The sequence below is a fragment of the Podarcis pityusensis genome (genome assembly GCF_964106645.2).
Source record: "Podarcis pityusensis genome assembly, chromosome: 12".
NCBI classification, from domain to species: domain Eukaryota; kingdom Metazoa; phylum Chordata; class Lepidosauria; order Squamata; family Lacertidae; genus Podarcis; species Podarcis pityusensis.
In genome coordinates this window covers 20,763,513-20,789,856 of record NC_138037.1, presented here as the reverse complement: position 1 = coordinate 20,789,856, position 26,344 = coordinate 20,763,513, and the positions used below count along the sequence as shown (strand labels likewise).

Here is a 26,344-nt window from a genome sequence, read left to right as displayed (position 1 = left end):
TCTGCAAAAAACCCCAGGAAAAACCACAATGACCTACCTCACTAGGTTGCTGATGAGATGGCTGCATTTTCATGGTACTTGCCATAATTAAAAGTGCTATGATTTATAAACACTCTGAGAAGACCAATTAGCACCACCAGGAGCCATAACATTTGTTTCCAGGTTGAATGAATGAACAAAACACGAGAGCTTTGGAAATTATACCCTACCTGTCCGATAGACAAAGTTGCCTTCAGTCTCGGAGGATGACGGAGACACCAGTTCCTCTTCAAATTCATTGGAGCTAAACGAACCCGAATGATTCCTTTGCCTTGTTTTTTCCATCATGGCTGCATTTGTGGCCATGACGTGCCTCAACGAGTCATTCAGGTAGCGGTTCAACAAGCTGTTTTTGTATTTGGGGGGCGATACATAATCCTCATTGGCACTTCCTTCTGGTCTAACTCCAGATTTAATTACTGAGCTTTCAGTCTTAATCACGGTGTGATGAACGGGCGTGTTGTATCCCCCTTCATTCATATGGCTTCTGGGAGGGTTTTCGCCATCTGAAGAGAGAAGACCCATCAGAGAACACCATTACCTATGTATCTTTTTTAAAAAAATATTTTTATTCATAATTCATCCTTTAGAGGATAAGTGAGATCAGACTAGATTATAAGAAGGGCCATTTTGAAAATACATAAAATGCCACCAGTCACTTCCCCTGCCTAATCTAAAACCAGTTTCAGATTATTTCTTCAAACTAGAAGAAGGGGTAAGGTATTTCTTGAGCATTCTTTTGATCTTCAGTACGAATTACATGGAGTGATTTATGATCAGCATATGTTTTATACGCTGAACAGGTCGTGAAATTAAATTTGGTCAAATGGTGTGGTGCACCATTTGAGAATTGCTGAAATCAAATTGTTGATGGGCATCTATCGATGACATGCAGGAGTGTTGCTGACGTTCTGTCAGAGTGATCGCCACCATTATTTTAAGGAGTAATGTAGCACAAGAGCCTAGATGGACCTGACTTTTTGGGGTGTCTGTGGCAGCATTATACATCTCATTATATATGATAAGGCTATTTTTAGCCATCTCACACCTTGCTTTTTCCTGTAAGACCAATTGCAGTCATTAACAGTCGTCAACAGGTTTACCACACCTATCAGCCAATCACCCATTCCCACCACCCTTCTGAGTAATACCCCTCCCCACCCTCTCACTATATAGAAGGGTCTGGTGACTTCTGTTTCAGTGTATCTGAAGAAGTGTGCATGCAAACGAAAGCTCATACCAATAACAAACTTAGTCGGTTTCTAAGGTGCTACTGGAAGGAATTTTTTTATTTTGTTTTGACTGTGGCAGCAAAGATAGCCCTAGGAATTGCAGCCCAATCTGACAAGGGATAGTTTCCATCTTGCAAAAGAGAAAACACAGTGGCTACCTAATACAGTGGTGCCCCGCAAGACGAATGCCTCGCAAGACGAAAAACCCGCTAGACGAAAGGGTTTTCCGTTTTTCGATGCGCTTTGCAGGACAAATTTCCCTATGGGCTTGCTTCGCAAGACGAAAATGTCTTGCGAGTCTTGAGATTTTTTTCGCTCCCCCCCTTTTTCTAAGCCGCTAAGCCGCTAATAGGCTTTTAGCCGCTAATCCGCTAAGCCTTTAATAGCCGCTAAACCGCTAATAGCGCTAATCCGCTAAGCCGCTAATAGGGTTGCTTCACAAGACGAAAAAACCGCTAGACGAAGAGACTCGCGGAACGGATTAATTTCGTTTTGCGAGGCACCACTGTATTCATTCTGAGGAAGTGTAGGCAGATGGCAAAAGAATTCCTTGAACTGCCAGCATCTGACCAAAATGGAGACAAAATGGACCAAGGCTCTGATGCCTAGCAGGTGCTTCCACAGAAGTCCTAAAGCCATCAGCTGCCTGGATAGCCAGTCATAAAAACATTGTAAAATGAAATAAAAAGTACAGAGAGTAGGGATCACCTAAGCCCTATGGCTTCCAGGATTTCATCTTCCTCAAAGCCAGAATGGATGCTTCTTAAATTTTAGCATGCATATGTGTTGCAGCTTGCAAGAGCACCAGCTCCTTGAGAATTGTCGGCCACTTTCAATTTTACTGGCTTTGCTTGGACATCTACAAAAATATATATTGAAAACAAACCTTCTGAACATGAATCATCGCTGCTTACACTAAGTCTTTCAGCATTTCCTTGAACATACTTGTTGTACAGCTTGATTCGCAAAGCCCAGCTGAGGTCTGGTTGCCGGACAGTATTTTTAAGGCGGCGTCTTGCATTGGCAAACCAGTTTGACACCTAAATAAAAGACAAAACGCATTAGTTTTCTCCCTCCTTCAAGAGAGAACTGAAGAGTTTTCTCACTGGCGTGTGTTTTGTGACACGTGAAAGAGAAACAATCAGACTGTTCGCATTTTTATTTCATCAAAAGCCAAAATGAAAGAAGTATGAACACTGAAAATATTTAGTACTTAATCTAACTTTATTAGAAGCCACCTTTATGGTTTTGAGGTAAGCAGCTTAAATATATGCATAAGCCTTCATCCCAAGGCCACGTCTATATCATCTTGCACTTCTGTTGCTTCAGAGGAACAAGGAAGAACAAAATACTGCATTGTCCCTCTTTCCGCAAGGAGGATGCAACAGGTTGCACTTCCTGTGACAATACAAACATGAAGCAGAGCTGCAACTTCAGGGGTTCTGAGTTCAACACTTCCAATTTCTGCAGCCCAGCCATGCAGTCGTGACCTTCCGCTGGCAGTGGTTACTGATCAGTGCCATACCCTCCAAGCATCCTAATTTTCCAGGGACAGTCCTAGGATTACGAAAGTCACCCCAGCTTCTGATTTGATCCTGGAATGTCCCTATTTCGCTTGCCAGTGCTGCTGCCGCCGCCAAGCTCAAAAAGGAGGATGAGCCAGCGCTTGTCCTGAGCGATGGGGAAGGAGCATCCCGTTACCTCTCCTTGGCCCTGGGCAACTTGTAGCGGCTGCTGGAGAGCAAGCAAGGAGGAGCGGAGCGCAAAGAGTCTCGATATAAAAATAAGAATACTTTGTGCATCCATTCTGATCTTGCCCCTTTCTAAAATGTGTTTATTGGAGTGTGTTTTTCTTTTTGCACATCCACCAAAGAATAGAGTAAAACTGGAATTAGGGGGTTTTCTCAGTACGATGGAGGATGTGCCTCATTGTTTTGTTTTTGTTTAAATTGCTGCTATTTTTTATGTATGTCATTTTAAACTGTGATATTAATGCTGTATTCTTAGTTTTAGATTTTGATTTATATGGAAATTGTTTCCCATTTTTTATATGGTTTATTTATTGTTTATGACTTTTGTAATTATGTAAATCTTGTTATGCTGTAAGCTGCCTTGAGCATTGTTTTTTAGCTGTGGAAAGGCGGCATACAAATAAAAAATGATGATGATGGTGTAGTAGTGGTGGAACTCGCCCTTCTTCAGATAGGAAATGCTCTGCGTGGGGGAGGGATGGGGGGCAAGTGAGAAATGCTCCTATTTTCATATGAGGAATGTCATAGGGTATGCAATTCATACATCTGACAGAGAGGATTGTGAGGCTAGCACAAGACCCTGTAATCTGGAAGTCACAAGCACCGTCTGACACCAGGCAGACTGACCAGCTTTCCGACTCTGTCTAAGACCATTCATATGCTCAGCATCCCAGTGGGAGACTTTTAATGTCTGCAGCAGTTGTCAAAGGCAATGCATTCGCTTGCCAAAGAGCAGCACGGAAGCATACCTTGGCCTTATCAGACTGCCACGTGCAACAACAGAAAGTAGGGTATTATCCACAGAGCTCTTTACAACAAGCAATAAAAACGAGTGTGATTTATGTGCGTGTGCTACTATTTGGTTGAAAAGGCCAGCAGCAAACACCGCACTCTCAACATTTCCATGTCAACCGCAAGCATTATTCATGCGAATATGAACAGCTCCTCTTTGAAGCATTCCAGGAGAATGAAAAATCTCACAAATAAAATAAGATAGCTGTTAAAAACAAGAATACCCAATCATTTTAGGTTGGGGGATCAAACTTCTCTATGGGTTCCAGAGCCCCCAAGGAGGGAACTATATCCTGAAGAGTAGCAACTGTTAGTAAACAGCCAAGTTTTGACAATCCCCCAAAGAAAAAAACAACAGCCCCCTGGCCAACAAGGACAGCTGAAGCATGAAATATATCCCTATTATATAATGTGACAGACTAATATGTCTCATCTTAGTTGGCCATAACCCAGCATCATGCAAAATCAGCAGTGGGTTGTTGTATATAGTTCCAGACCCACAGCAGCACAGTCAGATAGCTGGCTGTAGCACCAATCATCTAGTTGGGAAAGGGGGAAGAAAGGGATGGATTCAGCTGCCTGCTCTCTTCTCACACAAATAATTGGGCATGCAGCCCTCACTCCCAGAATGGGGCTTTCCGGGCCTGGGAAGCAAACACTCAGTAGCCATTTCCACACACGGTTTCTTAAACAGCAAGGCATATGCCCAAGATGCAGGGGTAGTGAACATGGTGCCCTCCAGATGTTTGTTGGACTAAAATGCCCATCAGCGGCAGCCAGAATGGCTAATGGTCAAAGTTGGTGGAAGCTGTAGTCTGGCGCCATATTGGCTACCCCCAGCCTAAAGGCATGTGATGCAGCCACTTTGCTGAAGCTGAGCAGCCTCAGGTTCGATTAGTGCCTGTATGGAAGATCTCCACCCAAGAATCCAATGTAATACCAACTTGAGTTTCATCATGGAAGAATGGCAGGATATAAGTAAGTAAGTGGGTGTGCGCACAGAAATGTGTGTCGTGCTTTTCAGGTTAGGGAGATGTGACTAAACTAAGGGAATAGAAATTACCTACAACTCCTGACCAGGAAGATCAGAAATCAAGAAGATAGAAACTTTACTAAGGAATGCGAATTTTTTTTAAAAAATAATTTTATCTTGGAGAACACTGTAAACAACTAAAAACTTTGGCAGGATTGTAACAACACTTGTAACAAGAACTGTGGGAAAATAGGGAATTTCAAGAAAATGGAGAACTTGTAAGATGTAGTAAAAGAAAAAGGGAATGTAAATGGAACCCATGGAGGGGTAGAGGGAAGTTCAAGGATTCAGGGAATCTTTTATGCATATGATTATTATGAATACTATTTGAATATAAATGTAAATTGTAAAAACTAATAAAAAATTGTAAAAGAAAAATTACTTACAACTCCTTAGTTCCTGCTAGTTACTCCTATAAAGTGTTTCCATTCAGCAAATGTGTTTCCTGGGCTTGGTTTCATTTAAAAGTGGCAGCCCCATTTTCCAAAACAGCAAAATAATGTGCCTATCTTTATCTTCTTTGGTTGAATTATAATTATCATCCCATACTACACATTGTTAATAATCAAGAAGGGGACTGTAACTTAAAATACTCCCCCTTTCAGAGTAAGTTGCATCCTATATATGAATGTGAAAACCTGAATATTGCATGATCCTTAGCAAGCCAGAACCAGTCCATTAGTCATACTGTGGCAAATAACTTCATATTCAACAATAAAGCCATTCATATTTCCCCTTCTGGAAAGAATGTTCCTTCATTCCCCCCCCCCCCCTTAAATTCATAGGAATGGCTAAACCCAAATTTAAAATAAAATAAATCCACCCCTACGGGAATAGGGCAAATGAAAACATGACATATTCATTGCAAATTAGCAGGACAAATTGCTAGCCTCCAAATTGGAGGCTAATTGGCGAGATAAATATAGGCTGTGGCTTTTAGACGGATCTGGCTTCCTGTTCCAGTTCTGCTAGTTTCAGGAGTATAAAGTTTCGAACTCTAAAGCAAAACGGGAGGGCTGGCAGCTAATAACTTGTACTACATACTGCTCCATTGGCTTTGCTAGGGTTGCATGAATATAATCAGCATTCAGCCTACTACGTTTAGGCTGAGTGGTTCTTTTCCCAAGTCTTCTCTAGAGGCCTGGGGCCCTTACAAATTTCCTTTCCACCAAAGAATCAGCTTCCACAGGAATAGACAACATATATCGGGCATCCCATCAGCCTGTGTGCTATTGGCCATCTACCCCGGGACCCACCAAACTCTTCTGTACAGGCCATTTGCCCCTCTTGAAAAAAAATTTCCTACTCTCAGCCAGGTTTGTAGCACTGAAGACAAATTAGGAAGCTGCAGAATGCCTTTGCCTTTTGTTTTGTCCTCTGCCATGTGGTCTGCACCTAAAGTGTCCACTTAACACATTGCCAAAAAATAAATAAATGAGAGCATCACCAAAATTGATGACCTCTCTGTGCATATGCCAATTGAGTTGGCGCAAATTCCTATAATTTAAATAGAAATACAGTGCACCTCCCTACAGTTGAGAAAACTGACCAGGTGACTGCTCAGCCCAGGTGGTGCTAACTACTGATTGGCAACTTCAAGGGCCCTCTTGCTCTCTTCTTATAGTAAAGGTAAAGGGACCCCTGATCATTAGGTCCAGTCGCGGACGACTCTGGGGTTGCGGCGCTCATCTCGCTTTATTGGCCGAGGGAGCCGGTGTACAGCTGGTCATGTGGCCAGCATGACTAAGCTGCTTCTGGCGAACCAGAGCAGCGCATGGAAATGCCATTTACCTTCCCACTGGAGCGGGACTTTGATGTGCTGTCAAACTGCTAGGTTGGCAGGAGCTTCTTATAGTACTTCATCTTTAAACCAGACTTGGGCTGCACAGCAGAGGACTGTCCTATATAAAATAGGACACATCACCACCCCCCACCTCTCCCTTTGCCCACTGGCCAGGTTTCCACACCCCACTAAGTGGACCAAGTCATGCAGTTGGTGGCTAGTGGCCACGGGACTCCTTCCATCTACTTGGCTGGGGCTAAGCGAAACAATTTGAGAGCCAACAGGAGCCAAAAATTTTTTACATTTGGCTGGTGAAAAAGGAACCAGGGGGTCTTCCAAAAGGCACACTGTTGGTTTTGGGAGAACTGATGGCATTTTTACAGCTAAGCACTTGTCTGCGTGCTTGCCTAGTCCCCCTTTCCGGGCTTGTACAGTTAAAAGAAATTGATACTGCAAATATGCCATGCAAACATAGGTCTCTAGTACAGCACTTCCTCGGGGGCCTGGATAGCTCAGTTGGTTGGAGTGTGGTGCAGATAATGTCAAGATTGCAGGATCGATCCCCACACGGGACAGCTGCATTACAGAGGGTTGTGCTAGATCAGCGGTTCTCAACCTATGGGTCTCCAGATGTTGTTGGACTACAACTCCCATCATCCCTGAGCTCTGGCCTTGCTAGCTAGGGGTCATGGGAGTTGTAGTTCAACATCATCTGGGGACCCACAGGTTGAGAAAGGCCATGGTAGATGATCCTCCCAATTGTATGACTCTATGATTCCTCATAAACATACACACACACCTCCCTAACTGTAAAACTTCCTCTACTCAGGGAAGTGTGAAACACTATTTTAAATTTCTGTAGGATTTTCCTTGGTGCATGAGAACTGGTTTTGTATGTATGTGTGTTAATGTAGATGGAACTGAAGCAAGAGTTAAGAAAGCAGAAGACAAAAAATAAAAACCTTGGGGATGCAGGGATGATATGGACAGAGGAAACAGCCAAAAGTACTCAGCACAGAAGAAGAGAGGCGAGGCCACAGGCAGGGTGAGAGGAGAGCGCATCTTTTAAGTAGGCTTACTACATTTAATTGATTCAACACCTCTTGATTTGACTAGAAACATTTCCCCAGTTAAGCAGTTTTTAAAAGCCACCATAATGCAATAACAAGACAAGCTACATTGTAAAGAAAGGGTGGCCTTGCATCCTAGCTGATGGATGACAAGTCCTCCATTTGAAGGGTTGTCAGATAATGTTCGCTGTTTGAAGGCCTTGCTCGCTTTGAAGGCCTGTGCAGTCCAGGTCTGCTTTAATGATAAAGTGACACTAGAAGGGAGAGCAGAAAAGGCCTTGAAATTGACCATCAATGGTTAACACCTGGATGGCAGACTGAGTAGGCACACAGGTCACCTGGTCACAATGTTGTATCGGGAACAACAGTAGTACGCACCGGGAATCTCATTTTCTGCATGCATGTATTACATGAAAGAAACACATGCAATTTAGCTGTGATTCCTGCATTGCAGGGGTTTGGATTAGATGACCCCTGGGGTTCCTTCCAATTCTACATTTCTATGATTCTCCACTACGGGAAGATGTATTGCATATCTATTTAATTTACAGTAATCACTTCTAAGTTTGGATCTATGTGCAGGGCAGTATCTAAATAGATCCGCTAGCCCAAGGCTTTCTGCTTGCACATCCTAACTTCTCCCTTTCCAGATGCCCTCCCCAAATGTGCCTCAGAGGACTGGGGGAAACCCTGTAACCAATTTCGGTGTCACCAGGCACAAGGAGAGGAATTTCCTTTGCACAGCCGAAGGCCCTTGCAGTAGTAGATTTATTTATTTGCACACGACCCATATAAATTACCATATACAGATGTTACACAATCTGCATCCTCTTGCAATTTTTTGTTGTGGCATTTATCCATGTCTAAGCAGCCACCCTATTATCTGAGTAACTTTGTCCTGCGCAAGGCAGAAGTGGAAATGTCCCTGAAGACCACACTCACAGTCTCTAAATATTAAAACTATATTTTTTCTTTATATGCGAATATGCGCAGGTGTAACCAGTTAATTAGCTAAAAACTAACTGGTTGGCTGCCCAGCTTTTAGCAAACACTTCTTGAAGTGGTATGCATGGAACAAACAAAGATACTGTGATGAAGGGAAGGCTTGACAGAACAACTTAACATAAAGCTATGGCTCAAACACAAGGACAGCAGGACTGAATAAAAGGAACCCAGCAAGTGTTAAGGAATTGGACAGATTGATGTGAAAAGGAGGAGGCCAATCTAAGCTTCAGGAATGTAAGCCTAGGAAATACAAATCAGGAAAACACATTTTATTTTGGTCTCCTCCAGAAATGTTCTGGCACTGTGTGGTGCTAGATTAAAGCCAGCTATGCAGTACTATTTGATAATCTGGAGTGTGCAGCTTTTGGGAACAAGAAACAATTTTTTCCAAGTAGATGTGAAAACATGACCCAGTTCTCACAGATACATCACTGTCAATCTGAGTCAGTTTGACTGCAGTGGGGCTGTTCTGCAATCACTCTGGTGTGATTTGTGATAGTGCCCCTGCCCGTGTGTCTCGGAGGATCGGTTCTTTGTAAGCAGTAATCTGCTCTGGACCACAACTTCATTCTTTCCTTTCCCTTGAATGATGTGTTTTCATGCAGATGTGAGAGCATTTCTGGGCAAAGTGTGGAAGGAGCATCTGGATTATTATTATTTTAATATTATTATTTTTTGCTTTTGGACTACACGTCAACCAAGACAGATCTGCAGACAACAAAGGAAGTGTTCTTTTACCAAACATGCCATTTTATTTCTGAAGAACATAATCCCTGAGAAGTCAAGAAGGCACGGTTCAAAAAACTTTGGCCCTTAAGTGCTCTCTAACCCAAGTTCTCCTAAAATGAATGGAGGCTGGACAGTGTTTTGCGAAGGGTGTTCCAGAAAGGCTGCCATGAACTTTGTGCTATCATTACCTAGTTGCGGAAGGCAATTTTGTCCTCCAGGAACCCCTCAATCTTTGGCTTTAAAAGGGGTGTGGGGGTACCAGGCACTGTCAGGACTCCCCCAAGAAATTTTGCTGCCTGAAGCAAAGGATAAGTTGGTGCTCCCCATTTCATGTACAGAACCTTGATTGTAATAAAACCTCAAAGTGGTTTACACAAAGAAGAAACCCATAAAATTTGGATTAAAATAACTATTCGAAACATTAAAAAACCAGTCAAACGATAGGCTAAAACCCAGATTAAAACATATGCCAACCTTTTACATGTCTGGATAGGCTTGCCAAAACAAAAATGTTTTTAGCAGGCACTGGAAAGAGTGGAGGAAGCTGCCTGCCTGGCGTCAATAAGCAGGGAGTCGCAAAGTGTGGGTACTGCAGGACTGAAACACTGATTTCTTAAAAATGCAGAGCAGTTTTTACGTGGAATCTGTAACAATGCCAGTTCTGCAGATTGGAGCAGTTGTGTGGGTTTACATGGGTGATATAAGAAGCTGTCTTATACACAGTAAAAACATTGTCCCATCTAGTCTAGTAATGTCAACACTGACTGGCAGCAGCTCTCCAGGATTTCAGGCAGGGGTCTCTCCCAGCCCAACCTGGAGATGTTGGGGACTGAGCCTGGGACCTTCTGCAGGTGCTCCACCACTGAGCTACAACCTCTCTGTTGCATCTTCCTTCAACGTTGGAGATGAGGGAGCAGCCTCCATTGCACCTGAAGGCAGCAGGTTAGCCTAGGGAAGAGAGGCCACGTGATACACACAAACCAATTTCTCCTCCCAAGGCCTTGCTGCCATCTAAGTTGGTCATCTCACTCTGCTTAAAGGTAGGGCTGTCTCTGGGTAACAAGCCTTTCCCTTCATATAACTGGCCTTCTTGCAGTCTCTCTTATCTGAAACGAGAAGTGAGCTGGGTTGGGAGAAAAGGGCCTGGACGAAGAGGCAAACCACTGGAAGAGAGAGCCTGCTCCTTTCCCAAGACATCCCTTTGTTCTGGCAAACCGACATCCTGCAAAGGGAGCCGAAAGCTGCTGTGACTCACCTTTCCTGATCCTCCACCCAATATATGTTTCTCCCACCTGAGCTCCCTTCCAAAATCTGAGCCTGGCCGAGGAGGACGTAGTTTGGGCAGTGGGATATAGGGAGATGCCTCCCATGCAATTATGTCACACCTTGGTTTAAAAACACACAGAACTGCTGCAATCACACCTAGTTTAGCCTGAAGATGCTCAGTACAAGTGGGGCAACCAGGCCAGCCCATCTTCAGAGATGGTGCGAATCACACAGGTAACGGGGCATAGCTCATTCTTACCTGCACCAAAGTCATCTGGGAGCCAAGAGCCAGCAAGATCTTCTCAGTCTTAGTGGGGTATGGGTTGTCTCGGTGCTTGTACAACCACTGCTTTAGCGGCCGTGCCATGTCCTGCAATGCCTGGCGCTTGTGCCTCACTTTCCCACTGTTCTGTCGGGTACTGTACAGTGCAAGGAGAAAGAGGTAGGTTTGAGAAGATTATAGCCAGGTGGGCCTGTCAGCATGCCCTTTTGTTTCCTATCTTCCTTACTTTCAGTACCATAGCACAAAATCACTAGGCAGTCAAACTCCAAATCAGATGCAGGGTGGGGAAATGGGGGATTTGTGAAGGGGAATGTCTTGGGGTGGGGGTATCCTCCATGCCAAATGGAAAAAGATGATGGAGAAAAAGAGATAAATGCAGTAAAAGTCCTGTGCTTACTTAACTCTGGTAGAGGGCACCTGAAGGCCTGTTTGAAGTGGCATGATACTGCTTTAAATATATAGTGCAGATAGGCCCTTAATTATGAACCACTTCAGTTCCATAGCTCTCAGTGGAGCAGATCTGACTTTAGCTAAATGCGGAGTGAAACCTTCTCCCTGTTGATTCAGACGTGAATCCCACTGTGTTCAATAGGACTTGCTCCCAGGATTTCAGTGCCTTTTAGTTAGTGTCTGTTAGTACTTGCAGCTCCCAGATATCCTTACCACTATACACTATTTCCAGCAACCGTTGAAAGCAACATAAAGAACCTGGCCGATCAGACCAAAAGTCCATCTGGTCCAGATGTCTCCAAACATCTCTGAGAAGCCCACAAGCAGACAAGAGTTCTTTCTACAGGGATCTAAAGAAACTGCTGGAAACCCCCACCCCACTTTTAAATTGCTTCATGCATTATAGGAATAGGCGAGAATCTGGATGTGCAAATTATACATAGTAAGTATTTTTCAGGTTTTTCCACCAAAGGTGCTCATTGGTCACAAATAAGCTGAGAAGGACTTGCCTCATCTCTATTTCTTTTTCCTAGCCTGCGTGGAACACCATAATGACATTAAGGAATATTTACGTACGCATTGCATTTGTTTGCAATAAGCAAGCGGGATGCAAGGCCGTTGCTCAGGGGCCAGAGGCAGAGGACCTGCCAAGCTGAAGGCTTCAGTAACTTGAACTGTTCTGCTACTGCAGCTCTGGATCCTGCATATGGTCTCTTAGCATCTTATGAAAACAACAAGCCTTCCCCGAGTAAGGAAGCTGCTGAAATGCTGCCTGACCTTGGAAGAGCCATTTAAAATAATAATTCTTAAAGAGGTAGACAAAACAGTATTTGCTAACAGAAAACACTTGGTATTTGACATAAATAACTCTTTCGCCTCTTCTTTTATGTTGGGCGAGCCTGCAGACTTTGAGGGGGATTCCCCTAGTGAGCTTTGGAGGGGAGAGAGCTGAAGGTAAGTCAGGAGTCAAAGCAAGCAAGTACAGCACAGCTGATAAACTCTCTCTCTCACACACAGGCCATTCCTTCAACTCTGCCTTTTATTATTATTATTATTATTATTATTATTATTAATAATAATAATACTAACAACAACTTATTATTATTTATTATTATTTATACCCTGCCCATCTGGCTGGGTTTCCCCAGCACTCTGGGCAGCTCCCAACAGAATATTAAAAATACATTAAAAACTTCCCTAAACAGGGCTGCCTTCAGATGTCTTCTAAACGTCAGATAGTTGTTTATCTCTTTGACATCTGATGGGAGGGCGTTCCACAGGGCGGGTGCCACTACTGAGAAGGCCCTCTGCCTGGTACTTCTTGCAGTGAGAGAACCACCAGAAGGCCCTCGGCGCTGGACCTCAGTGTCCGGGCAGAATGATGGAGGTGGAGATGCTCCTTCAGGTATACTGTGCCAAGGCCGTTTAAGGCTTTAAAGATCATCACCAACACTTTGAATCATGCTCGGAAACATACTGGGAGCCAATGTAGGTCTTTCAAGACCGGTGTTCTGTGGTCTCGGCAGCTGCTCCCAGTCACCAAGGCTCTCCATCAGTGGCGCACAAGAAAGCATGTACCAACAGAGGCATGGGAAGAACAGCAAACGGCATACCAGCTCCAAGTTAAAATGGATCAGTCCAGCATTATGTGCACCTAGCACTGGGCTGCTGCACACAAACTGCTCTGGTAGACCAATGGCAGCAAAGTCAGATTACTGGTTACGGTTAAGTGCCAATCCAGAGGTGGAAGCACAGGGATGCATTCAGTCCTTTGCATTCTCCTCATCCCACTTGGGGCTCAAGTTCTTGGGTGGGGTACTGTGTGCAGCAAAGCATGCATTCCAGAGCAATGTATACAGCAGCCTTCCCCAACCTGGTATCTTCCAGATGTTTTGAACCATGACTCCCATCAGTCCTCGCCAGCAGGGTTGGGACCATGATGGGAGTCCCACGATGGGAGTTGCAGTCCACAGCACCAGGAAGGCATCAGACTGGGCAAGCAAACCTGCACTGAGGGCTGCAGAATCGGTTTCGATCATTCCCAAGGTGTGGGCTTGTTCGTGGCTCGTCAGAGGAGTGGAGGGGGTAACTGTAACAAATGCAGGGGTCCTGCAGAACTTCAAGGCGCCAAAATAGGGCCAGTCTGACCATAGCCTTCCTCCCGTAGAAGACTGCTTATTGCAAAAATTGCTGGGTGCTTATGAGTTACCAAAAAAAAAAGCTAAATTCCAGACAGAAGCTCTACCACTGTCCCTTTCAAGTCCCCCCAGTTATCTACAATTAATATCAGCACAGACTGTTAGAACAAGAATTTTAAAAAACAGGAAAGGAAGATCCAAGTCCAGCTTGTTTTAGTATTAAAGCCGTCTGAACATCGGATTACTCAACATGTTGCAGCAGTCCGTTTCCCATGCTCCTCTCCAATGCTCCCAAGCGCACATCTGTTTATGGTCTAGTTGCCACGAGAGCACCACCCTTCCTCACATGTCAGGAATTTGCACATCAAGATCAAGCCAATCTTAAGTGGAATTAATTTGGCCTTCACTCACACTCCAGTGATGATAGGCCATTAATATTTTAGCTCTGCTCCAGATAATAAAACACTCATAATGGAAGACGTGATATCTGTTGCCAGATAATGAGCTGTACCTGGAACTTTTCACTGGGTGAAGGAGAAGGTTTTGCTTGATGGTATGAATGCACATTCCTACACCAACAGAAGTCCATCCAATGACAGGTATTAACAACCTTTTTAGACTTCTGCTGGTTTTTCTGGCACATCTCAACAAATGCCAAGCCTGGTCTTAAACATCGTTCAATGGGACTTCTACCCACGTGAGTCTGCATAGGATTTCAGCCATAGTGCCCTAAACAACCGCATGCACAAGTTCATATCTAATCACAACATGATTAGATACAATGGGAAGTTTGTTCCTGACAGAGAACCAACCAAGGATATTTTGATGGCCAAAGTAGAAAAACTACACACACACACACACACACACACACACACTTTAGGCTGAGGCATAATCCACCTGGATGTTCTGTTGCACACAAGCCCTGTTTAAATATCTTCAAGCTGCTCAACAGCATGGCTCTGATTCATTTCACTAGGACCCGTGCAGGATAGCTTCCACGGGTCGGATCTGTCCTTCTCCCATTCTGCTACCCTAATGACTTGCGGCTTGAGATTGTAATACCAAATCACTTCCAGAAGGTGCTGCTCTCAGGCTACATCTGTGGCTTGTTCCATATCTGTCCCCCCCCCTCCCCAAAATTCCCAGTTCTCACCTTTTTTTTTTTTTTTTTTTTTTTTGCCTCTTGGGCTTTTTGCCTTCTAACACTTTATTTGAAATCTAATTCTGCCTGAATCAGCTGGAAATAAAATCTTGATGAAACACAATCACCCTCTTGCCAACCTGAAATGCTATTAGAAGTATGAGCTGATGCAATCTTTTAAAATTGGTAACTCAGCTATAAAATATATTGTTTCAGTCTTTAGCATTCTGGACATCTCTTAAGCACCGTATTAAATTTATCGAGTTATCACTTGACTACAGATGCGCAGCCTGAGCTTACACATGTTTATCCTCAGGCTTCTCACCTTTTGTTCAGTGGAACTTGCATGCAAAAACAAGAGTGTCTAGAATTATGCTGCTGAAAGATGAAATGGGGGCACCCCTCTCCCTTCTGCCTGTCCCTGAACAGGCAAAGTAAAACTGGGTTATTTGGGGCATGTATTTTCAACACTATCCTAACTGTATCTACTGAATTCAGTGTGGCTTTGCTCCCAGGTAAGTGGAGTTGGGATTGCAGCCTTAGTGTGTAGTAGATGAATTCTTGGGTAAAAGCACTTTGTATCCCAATGTGTCAGTCTTTGCTGGCTGGGACTGAAGGGAACTGTAATCCAAAACACGAGGTCACCACATTGAAGAAGGATGCAATAGGTGTTGTAGCAATTAATACAAAACAATCTTACTCCTGTGTTCCATTCTTTGGAAGAAGGCAACTTTTAATAAACTTTTGTAATATACTGTAAACAATGCTTTTGCAAGATACAGGGTTGCCAACTTGAATAAATAATTGGGGGTGGGGTCCCAGCCTAGCCCCACCCTGCATCATCAATCACAAGACATGGCACATACACACCATTTGAATGGTAATGTCCATCAACTGGGGGGTGGAGTGGCCCCCCAATATTTTATTGGGGGAGCAAAGGGACCTCGGCTCCTAGGAGTTGGATCCTATGGCAAAATACATTTTGTATATTTAAAAAACCCCGGCAAGAACTCTAGACAGCAATAATCTTGTCAGTCACTGTTGGTATGTCCACAATCCAATGAACTCTTGTTAGTCAGTTCAGTTACTGTCTATTGCACTGTCCATTGGTGGTTTGCTGCTTACCACATGGCCTGTCTCTTACAATGGGTAATATTTTGCTATAGATTCTAAGTTTATCACTAGAGTTTACTTGCTTCCAGATTTCATGTTTTGGATTTAAATCTACCCTTAAATTACTTAGCTTTCAGACAGCACCCTCTCTAATCCTCTCTTTCACACTCACACCATATGCAGAGAGCAACCGGTTTCTGGATGAAGCCCTAAATTTGATACACTTGTCTGTAATCACTCCAATATTTTTACACCACTATCTGCAATGCCATAAACCTTTTTTTTCTGGGAGACAGCTTCACTGAACACCACAGCGGGATTTTACATAAACCTTTGGACTAGGATCTTACAAACATCAATGGAGGCAAATGCAAATCATGGGGATTTGTTTTCAAGTCGTCATAAGAAGGGTGGGTTCTCTAAAGCTATTTAAAGTGCCCTAGCTGTTCAGAAAGGGAATGTTTGTGGGGCGAAGTTTTACAAAGCCACTAGGTCAGGCCAGTAAGGGCTTGATTGAATTCCTACGAGGCAACATTTTTTTGGTTATTGTTAAAAAAACAAAAAAGAGCCTATGCTTATTGTTATTTGTGAACTGCCTTGAGAAACTGAACTGTTTTCAGGTCCGGCTGAAAAGCGGTACATAATTAGGATTAATCCAACAATGCAAAGCTTCCCACATGATCAGAGTTGCGTCTCTCCCACCCCTCGCCTTCCAAACCATCGGCCTGGGGGCTCCTACCCTGTTCTCCTATGTCGAAGGCTGAGGTTGTCTTTCATGGACGGGCTGTCAGGCATGAGGACCTCCGGGTGGGCGGACACGTCCAAGACCCCGGCGTAAGGCCGGCTGCTGCTCCTCTCCCTTTCCTTGGCGGCGTCTTCGAAGAGCACTTGGCTGCTGAGCTTATTGAAGACGATCGTGTTCATGGTGGCGGGGAGGGCGCGCGGGCAGCCCGGCGGCCGGGGCTGAGGAGAGTCTGGTCAGCCGGGGCGAAGGAGGCGCGCGCTCTTGCGCTTCAGGGGCGCCGAGGACTCGACGGGCGCTGCAAGAGGAGGAGGAGGAGGAGAAGCATCGGGTTACTCGAGGGGGTGGGGGAAGCAGCTGAAGTCGCCGGAGACGCGAAAGCCGAGGAGATCGAGGCCGGCGGGTTTGGCAAGGGAAGGGGGAGCGGCCCGCTGGGGCGGCGCGGAAACGAGCGCGCTTCCCTTCTCAGTGCGCCAGAGCCAAGGCGCACGGTTTGGGGGCAGCAGGCACGGGGGGGGGGGGAGTAAGGTGCATCCCCATCTGACTGCCCCACCTGAGCAGGACTCCAAGCGCGCCGCTTTTTGACCCACTATCCAAAGAGCTGCTGTTAGAGCTCGGTCTTAGAGGATGCGTTTACAAGAAGGGAAGGTCTTTTTAGAGCCCGATGGGTCCCAAGCATAGCTGTCAACGTTTTCCTTTTTTTAAAGGGAAATTCCCTTATTCCGAATAGGCTTGCTCGCAAGAAAAGGGAAAAGTTGACAGCTATGGTCCCAAGCCATTTCGGTCCCCGCAGATCAAGGGGTGGGGTGGGGATCCTGCGGCCCTCCAGATGTTTGCTGGACTCCAGTTCCCATCATGCCTGACCATGGACCGCGCAGCCTGCGGCAAATGGGAGCTGGAGCCCGGCAACATCTGGGAAGCCACAGGTGGGTGGCTTGGGGTGTCAGGACCCAACCTCAAAGGTTGCCCACACACACTGAACTACCCCGACATCTTTCTTTAAAAAAATGAACTCGGCCGTTTCTTGAATGGAGCTTTAGCCCACGAAATTTAAGTGGTATCCAAGTTCGTTTTGCACACACGCAATGCGAGGTGGGTGGGAAGCCAAGCCTCCATTTCCATTCCAAGTCCAAAGTGCCATTTAAACTTCGTTTTTAAGTGATGGCCCTGGTCTAGCAGGTGTGGAGTGAGCGACCCTTACTGCAACCCTCCAGCGTTCCTGGATCTTGGGGTTGGCGTGGTTGTCTCCTCTCTCAGCCTAGAAAGCTGCCTTATATCGAGTCAGACCATTTGGCCCCTCTCCTTCTGCATGGTCCCACACAGCCAGTTTCCAGGTTCCAGTCCTGCGTGAGATTGAGCCTGGGATATTTTGCATGGGAAGCAGATGCCCTACTACTGAACTACAGTCACTTGCCTTTAATGCAGAAGGGGTGGGCGGGATCTTGTTTTCAAAAAGCATCCCTTGAGGTTTAAAGCCCAGGGTTGGCTGGTGCCCAGAGGCGGAGCCAATGACAGGCAGTGACTTTGACTCCATCTTCTCCTTTCCCTACTGAAGGGCAACACTGAGACAACAGAGGAGGAAGCTGGCAGCCCGGTCACCCTCTAGGCTGGTTTTAAGGAGGAAGAGAGGCAGGTGGAGGCTGGCTGGCTGAGGCGAGGGCAGACGGAGTGTCCCGTTTCCCCCGGGGAACCAGCATCCGCTGTAACAAAGCCTCAAACGTACACGTCAAAGTCGACAAAAAGGACATAGGCAGAACATTTCCTCCTCGGGGATCTTGAGGCGTCCATAGGCTTCCGAACTCAAGGTGGGCTGGAAACGAGGAGAGGCCACGGTCCGTTTCCCCTCCGGCCAGGGCAGGGCGAAGAAAGTCAGGCAGAACCGCTGGACCCATTGAAACGGGGTTGTTGAAACGGGGCAAAAAGCGGGGTGGAAAACCAGGAATTAAACGAATGTATCTTATAATAGGCGTTCCAGCTGAAGGATGGAAACGCTTATCATTTGGAGAGGTGTGGAGGCGCTCAGACTTTTCCAAAACTGAGGTGTAAGAAGCCTCTGCTTTATCCCTTTTCTTTCCTATCCAATCCCTTATTAAGGAGCAGGTGCCACAAGCAGCAACCGAGAGGTCTGAAAGCGGGTTGTTAAACCGCAGATGCGTAAAGATCGAGAGGACTTTTTCTATCTGCGGTGTCAAATGCGCCTTGCTGCTGCTGTTTGCGCCACGCGTTGGTAAGGGGCAGTGCGTGTCTGCGATAGCGACACGTGTCTCCAGCGTTGTCTCTCTCTGAAGGTCCTCCGGGCCAGGCTTCTTGACAGGGGAAGCTCAAGGGATAATTTCAGCCTAACGTGTGAAAAGGCGTCCTCGTGAAAAACACATTAGGTGCTCAGAGCAGGCATAGGCAAACTCGGCCGTCCAGATGTTTTGTGACTACGATTCCCATCATCCCTAACCACTGGTCCTGTTAGCTAGGGATCACGGGAGTTGTAGTCCCAAAACATATGGAGGGCTGAGTTTGCCTATGCCTGGCTTAGAGGAACTGCGAGGTGCCGGAGCTTTAGACCAGCGGATGACCCTAAAACCTCCGTCATATGACCCAGGCTGCAATGCATTGAGACCCTTCAAGCGCGTGCGCGCACAGAGCCAACGCTTAAAAAACACCTTCCACAACTTGAAGAGCGGGCTCCCAATTCAACTTGTGCTTTAAATGAGCCGCCTCTAGATTTCAGGGACCCGTTTGATGGAAGGCCATCAAACTGAACGGGGGGGGGGGGAGATAGCGCACAAAAGTGAAAGGAAATATAGGAATGGAGGCGCGCGCACAACTGTCTCAAATGCAGACGAGGAAGACACTGGACCTCAGTTTCTCACCTGTCAAAATGGGCCAACAGATACCCTCTCTTGGGACGTAAAGGAGGGGGATTAACAGTGTAATAACCATATAGTGTACACACAATTGTGGCTGTTGGCATCCGTTTGTCTGCAGTGCGCCTGGCGGGGAGAAGTCGTCAAACTCTTGGAGAGTTCCAGCGCCTGCGGTGGCTGTGAAGACCGAAACGGGAAAGAGCGCAGTGACCAGGAATTGAAGATGATGGTTGGCGGGCATCTTCCAGAGAACCGGACCGGCAGCCACCCGAAGGGGCGTCTCTTTGCTCCGCTCCTCAGTCCGTCTGCCCCGGGCCAAAGCATCCCTTCTCGCGGCGGTGTATTTGGGTGGCTCCCAGATCTCCTCTACTGGCTTACACTTGGAGAGGGGACCGTCCGCCTCTCCCTTCCCGTCTCAAGCCGGCGTCCATAGCACCCTAACACACCTAGACCATTGTGTCCAGGCACAATCCACGCCGCAGGCTGCCTGATTCTTGCGCAGGATGCGGCCGCCCAGCTCTGGCCCCGGCGTCTCCCTTTCCCTCTAGGCCGAGGGTTTTCTTTCCACCTCGCAGCCCGGCGGGATCCGAGCCATCAGCTGCACCACGAGCAGCGGCTCCCCTGCTCCCCTGCAAGATCGGGGCCCTTTTCTTCCTCGGGCTGCTCCCGGCCTCCCCCCCGCCCCATGAGAGAAAGTACCACTTTCTCCGCCAAGCAGCCAGCGCGCGGCCGCTTTTCCTTGGCCGAAAACGTCCGAGTAACCAGAGAAATTAACTTGACGGGCCACTGTCAATATTTGCAAGGATGTCGTTCAGACTCGTTTGACTAGTGCGCAGGAAAAACGAGCAGGGCCCAGATCCTAAGCACACACGCGCGCGCTGCCGGATTCGCCAGGGCCCCAGTCCAAGTCCGCGTGTGTTGAGAACCAACTCTCCCCCTGGACACGCGTGTCTATGAGCGTGTGACTTTGTGTACACGAATGCGTGCCCACTACAAGCGCCTCTTTATCCTGCTCCGCGGGGTTTTCTGCCCGCCTTTTGGATCGCACCCAACCACAGAAATTGTCCCTTTGTAAGGAAGGCTCCTTGCTAACGTTTGTAGGAAGGTGGTCCCTTTTTCCATCCTTGTTTTGCGAGGAAAAAGCCTCGCCCTGCCCCTCCCCGTCCAACACCACCGTCGCTTAGGTTTAGCTCAGGAGGGGGGGCGGGGAGAGGGGGGCTCCCACGTTACAAGCAGCGGCGTAGCGTGGGTTATCAGCACCCGGGGCAAGGCAAGTAATTTGCGCCCCCTAACCCGGGGCAAGGCAAATAATTTGCGCCCGCTAACCGGGGCAAGGCAAGTACAGTAATTTACTCTCCCAAGCAGCAGCAGCAGCAGCGAGGCTTCTCTTTCCCCCGCGCTCTCCTGGAGCTGCCTCTTTTCTTTCCTTTTTTCCCTTTCTCCAAGGCTTTTCGCTTTCTCTCCTTAATTGATTCCTCCTCCACACCGCAGCGTTTCCTAGCTGCTCCCCCCCCCTTCCCCTCTCTCTCCTCCTCGCTCTGCTTGCCTTGCCCTGCACCGGCAGCAGCAGGCGCAGCCAGACCCCCGCCAGCCAGCCAGCCCGCCCGCCCGCCCACCCGGCTTCCTCTCCTTTTTTTGCCCGCGGCAGAAGGCTTCGCTCTCCCCCTTCCGCGACCTCCTCGCCAAGCCGAGCGAGCGCGGGCTCCCTAACCCGTGGATTTTAGTAGGGGCAGAGAGCTGCTAGTGCGAGCGCGCCCCCCGCCCATGTTGCGCCCGGTGCGGCCGGCCCCCCTGGCACCCCCCACGCTACGCCACTGGTTACAAGCCGTGTAGATAGAGACCACGTAGGAATCCGAGGCAAGGACCACAGTTGTCAAAAGGGAGAATCCCCACTCTTTGGACATATGATGTTAGAAGAAATCTATTTCAACCACGCTGATAATAGGAAAGGAGACTGATGGAAAGCAGTCACTAAACTGCGTCTCAATGAGCTCTTACAAAAACATAGGAACCAAAAGCGGCGGGAAGGGGGAGCGGAGCAGGTCCTTAAACCAGCGTCAGCGGCAGCAACCAGACGTCTCTAATTCCTCGTTAACACACAGCACGTCGGTGCCTACAACGCGTATCCTAATTTATGGGTTTTGCAAACACACGCGCGCGCACAACTCGAACTCCAATGCCCCAGATTCCCGGGGACTCGGAAAGGAGCAGAGCGCCACGACCCCGGGATGCCTGCAGAGAGACCTGCTTCCCGCAAAGGTCGTCGCTCCGCAGAAGCCTCTGGGGCGCCATCGGCAGGCCGGTCACATCCGCTCCTCCGGCGCCGCAGGACAGCAGGCGACCGACCACGCAGCGCCGCCCGCGCCACGAAGGGGGACAAGCAAGCGAGCGCCTCTCTTGGGTCGCAGAGGCCCCGGAAACCCAGGGCGGCGCCAAGTGGACTCGCCCCGAATGACATGGATCGCTTTTCACAAGACACCGCGCAGGTATCCAATGAGAAGGATGCGCGTCTGGGAACGCCAGCGCGCTCGAACGGGCTCCACACCAAAACCAAAACCATTCCGGGGCCGCTTAAAACACACCACCGAGAGAGTCCCTCTCTCTTTTCAAATCGCTTTAAGCGGCCGCACCTCCTCCTTCCCGCCGAATTATGCCATTTCAACCCAGTTTAAAACGCCCTAGTTACCTTCGCGCGTGCCCAGCATAGGCGTCGCGGGCCGCAGTTACACGGGCGGGCGCGCGTTCCCTCAGGGCTCCTCAGCGCCGACAGCGCTTTGCCCGCTCCCGCCGCCCCTGCGCGGGGCAACTGCACGCTGCCCTCTCGCGGCGGCGCTTTTTACAAAGGGGCAAAACCACTAAGGACCCAAAACGCAGGGGAGTAGAAGGGAGCGCGACCAAGGAGCGGGGGCAGGAGGGCACGACTCTGTATCCGGGGCAGTGGCGGTGGTGGTTGGCCTTGCGCGAGCGAGTGTGGGAAGGTGGAGAGGTCAACCCCCCCCCCGGCCTCCGGCGTCCTTTGGTTTGGTCGGGTTCAGTCAGACAAATGAGGCGCGCGCACCTTCCCCCCATGCCCGAGGCAGGGTCCCGGGGCTGTACCTGGCGCCTGCGGCTGAGGGTCGTTGCTGGTGGTGGAGGTGAGGTGGGTCCGGGCTGCCGCTTTCCTCGCTTCCTCGCTTGCCCGGCCGCTCCTTCTCCCATCCCCGCTCCCGCTGCCCGTTTTCAGCGCGCGCAGCAGCCCCTGCGAGCTCCTGAACCACAAGCTCTGACCGCGGCCGCCGCTCGCCTTTATTGCCCAGGCAGGAGCTGCCGGGCCCCGGAACGTGAATAGCCGCGCCTTCTCATGTTTCCCCTCTGGCCAGCTCAGCCTGCGAACATCCTCCCCCTGCCGTATCCAGCTTCCCGGGCAGCTCCGGCTTGGAAAGCCCGCGGCGGTGTCTGTCAAGGGGACGGCGAGGGGAGGGGGGGAGGAGCGGGGCCAGGCTCGGCCTGCCGCCTTCTGCTCCTGCTTAGTGGAGGGCAAGATGCACCTGAAGGCCCTAAGAAGAACCCGGGGCGTAAGAAGCAAGTTAAGGTCCCCATTGTCTTCTAGGAAAACCAGAGGGCTCGAAGGAGCCTGGAGACCTCTATTCCTGTCTGATGCCCAGTGAGAAGTAAGTTAAATGCCCCATGTATAGGATCGCAGTCTAAATCCATTGTGCTCACCCGGATTTATTTCTGAGTAAACATGCTTCGGCTTGTAAAGTAACTATCCCAGGTCTCCACATTTGTGTAAGCAAAGTTCCATTGGATACGCTGGGACTAAGCTCTGAATATACAGGTGCAGTATCTGGATGCCGTTGCCAGGGAGAAGCCCTTGTCACTGACAGCGCCATCCTAAACATGTTCAGAAGTGAGTGCCAGGATGCTCAATGAGACTTGCTCCCAGTTACATGTTTGCATAGGGTCCACAGCCTGCGTGGTCTTGTCACTTCCTTGGAAGAAGCTGGAGAAAAAGAAAATCACTTCTAGATGCTTGGGGAAATTATGGCTGCTTCTGTGCAGGTGTCCTGCCAACCTAGCAGTTCGAAAGCACGTCAAAGTGCAAGTAGATAAATAGGTACTGCTCCAGCGGGAAGGTAAACGGCGTTTCTCTGGTTCACCAGAAGTGACTTAGTCATGCTGGCCACATGACCCGGAAGCTGTACGCTGGCTCCCTCAGCCAATAAAGCGAGATGAGCACCGCAACCCCAGAGTCGGGCACGACTGGACCTAATGGTCAGGGGTCCTTTTACCTTTTTACTGTGCAGGTGACTTCCAGGTCTTAAAGGAATAAACAAAATTCTGCACCTTTCTTCCCCTTTTACTCTTTTGCTTTCCCATTAGCCAATCACTTCTTGATACATAACTTGATGCACAACTTCTTTTTTTGTAAACCATAATGAATTGTATCTATTTATGCAACAAAGATCAATCTACATCCCCGCAGGTGTGCCTGAAACTGATGCTTTTCCATTGGCAGCTGAAGACTTTTTGACAAGCGCTTGGAAGGGATTTAATCTCTTGTAAGTGATATGTCAGTCATATCTTGTATTGCTGCTGTTGTGTTGGTGCCTGAAGCAGGACTGTTTTGTTAAGTTAATGCTGGCTTGTATTTTAAAGGGTTTTAGATGCTGCTGATACGCTGTACTGTTTTATTTCATTTTTATGATATGTAACCTGGCCAGAGAACACCCAGGGAAGGGCAGACTTCTAAATGAATCCATCAAGTCCATGTGTATTTTGAGCTACGGTTGTTTTAGGCAGCAACATAGCCTATTATACATGTGCAATATATAGCAGTTTCTTCCTCTTACCAGGAATTACTTGAGGTTCAAAAGGGGGGTACACAAAAGGGCATTTGGGGTGGGGGAAGAGAGAAGAGCCTAACTGCACAAATATGCTAAACATATTTCAAAATGTGCTTTAAAAGTTTCTGTTTATTAGAAGTACTTGTTAGTCCCAAGCAACGGATGACCATTCTCTGCATCAACACTAAATTGAATGCTAATAAACCATTTATCACCTGAAGAACAATTTCACCATGCTTCATACCACCTAACAAAGCAAGGCAGAGAAGAGGTTGCAGTTCTGTGTAGACTTACGTGTGCTCCACAGGATCAGGCATCAAGTGGATTTCAAAGGCACAATTACTGCGTCACTCCCACATTTAAATTCTAAGCTTACATACAATTCAGTGCTGCTCCAAAGGAGCACTGCACACATATGTTCCTGCCCTCATCAAGATAAGAAATATTGCCCCAGGGTATGGTCTGTACAGAGGACACACAATGCACTAATTTTGCTGAAGCCTGTGCCTCGATACTTTAACAACAAAACTTCTTGGGTCACCTTAAATACTTCATCACTTTACTATGGCAAACTTTTATGAACTGCAGCCCACTTCACCGGATGCACGAAGTGCATAGCTGTCAACTGTTCCCTTTTTTAAAAGGAAAATTCCCTTATTCCAAATAGGATTCCTTTCAAGAAAAGGGAAAAGTTGACAGCTATGATGAAAGTTGTGCTGAGTTGCAGGAGTTGCATGTATGTTTGGGTGTTATAAACAGTGCAGTCAAAAGAAGATGAAATGCAGAAAAGTACAGATAGTGATAATTACATTATTATCTGTGACCATTTACAAAAAAAAAAGTCATTGACAGCCCAGAAAACCCTAGTAAGCCAATTAACACACGCAGCTTTCTTAGTAGTCTGGAGTCTTGGAAAATGGCCCCAACACGAGCAGCAGTAGCAGTTTTGCAGAAACTTAAGGGGGGGGGGAATCACTTATATGATTAATTGAAACTGCAGTTGTATACTCAGCTTAACCAGGAATAAGCACCACAGAATTCTTTGTGGTTTACATCTGAGGATAGGATTATGTTGTTATGCTTTGGAAGACATGATTTGATAAATTGTTGCTGACTGGTTTTACCTCATTTATTCTGTTGTTTTATTTGGTTTGGTTGTTGTTTTATGTTTTAAGTATTGTAAATAAGATTGCAAGTTAATATTGAAAAGCAGGTGGTTGGTGTTTAAATGTAAAATAAGCACATGGCTGGAGCAGGTTAACCAAGCCATCTATGCCAACTTTTCTCTGTCCTGAAAAAAGAGGGAAATGTTTCAGTGTGATATAGATTGTATACTCACTGGAGAACTACATGATCTCAAATATTTACACAGTACCATTTATATTTACATAGTATTGTTAGTGTACATTTTGATTAAAGATAAAATAATAATAAAAAATTCTAGGAATGGCACAAAGTAGTGCCAGGCTGGGAAGTGGGAAACGGAATTGTGTGTGTTCTTTGCTAGTGATGGCATCAACACATGCCAATAGGTGCTTCTGACAAACTGTGCAACCAGAGAGAGAGAGAGAGAGAAAGAGAAGAATTGCTCCTTTGGCATAAAGCTGAGTTTTCCCAGTAGCAGAACTTATAGCACTATCTTAAAGCATGCTTGTTCAGAAATAAGTGCTGCTGAGTTCAGTGAGATTTAGGCTTCAACCCTTTATACTGGACGCAATGGGGTTTCACTTCTGAATATACATTCATGGCATTGCACCGCAATCCTAATGCCACTTACCTGGGAGTATGTGCCATTGAATTCAATGGAACTTGCTTCTAAGTACATATGGCCTAAATTTAGAATTGCAGATTTATTCTCTGTCAACAGAAGAGAACCTCCTCTGGACAGTGCCCAGCAACTTAGTAAATGTTTAACATTTCCCATGCAAAACCATATAAGGCTGAACTAAATTGGTTGTATTTAGTACCCATTGAAATCAATGGGACTTAATCATGACCAAAATGTCCCATCCATCTGAATGGGAATTAAGTGCACCTAACTTCATCAAGGTCCAGCCCACAGTCTGGACTTTTTAAGCCTGATTTTTTTC

The 26,344-nt window shown here is 47.1% G+C and overlaps 1 protein-coding gene across 4 annotated transcripts in view; it reads right to left on the bottom strand.

Annotated features, from left to right (window-relative positions):
- The window catches only part of MKX (mohawk homeobox), a gene marked incomplete at its 3' end in the record, with an annotated part of 59,774 nt that extends 36,393 nt beyond the window's left edge, over window positions 1-23,381 (bottom strand). The window contains exons 1-5 of one of the 4 annotated variants that reach the window (XR_013978278.1): window positions 22,525-23,381; window positions 16,565-16,865; window positions 10,960-11,119; window positions 2,158-2,311; window positions 210-545 (exon numbers count right to left, since the gene is read on the bottom strand). Coding sequence is in view for 3 of the 4 variants with exons in the window: in XM_080975314.1 (XP_080831440.1) it covers window positions 210-545; window positions 2,158-2,311; window positions 10,960-11,119; window positions 16,565-16,749 (835 nt within the window). Of the gene's footprint in view, window positions 1-209; window positions 546-2,157; window positions 2,312-10,959; window positions 11,120-16,564; window positions 16,866-19,517; window positions 19,797-22,524 lie in introns of those variants that run through there. The other 3 variants (XM_080975314.1, XM_080975312.1, XM_080975313.1) reach the window with 3 other exon arrangements.
- Window positions 23,382-26,344: the final 2,963 nt, after the last annotated feature.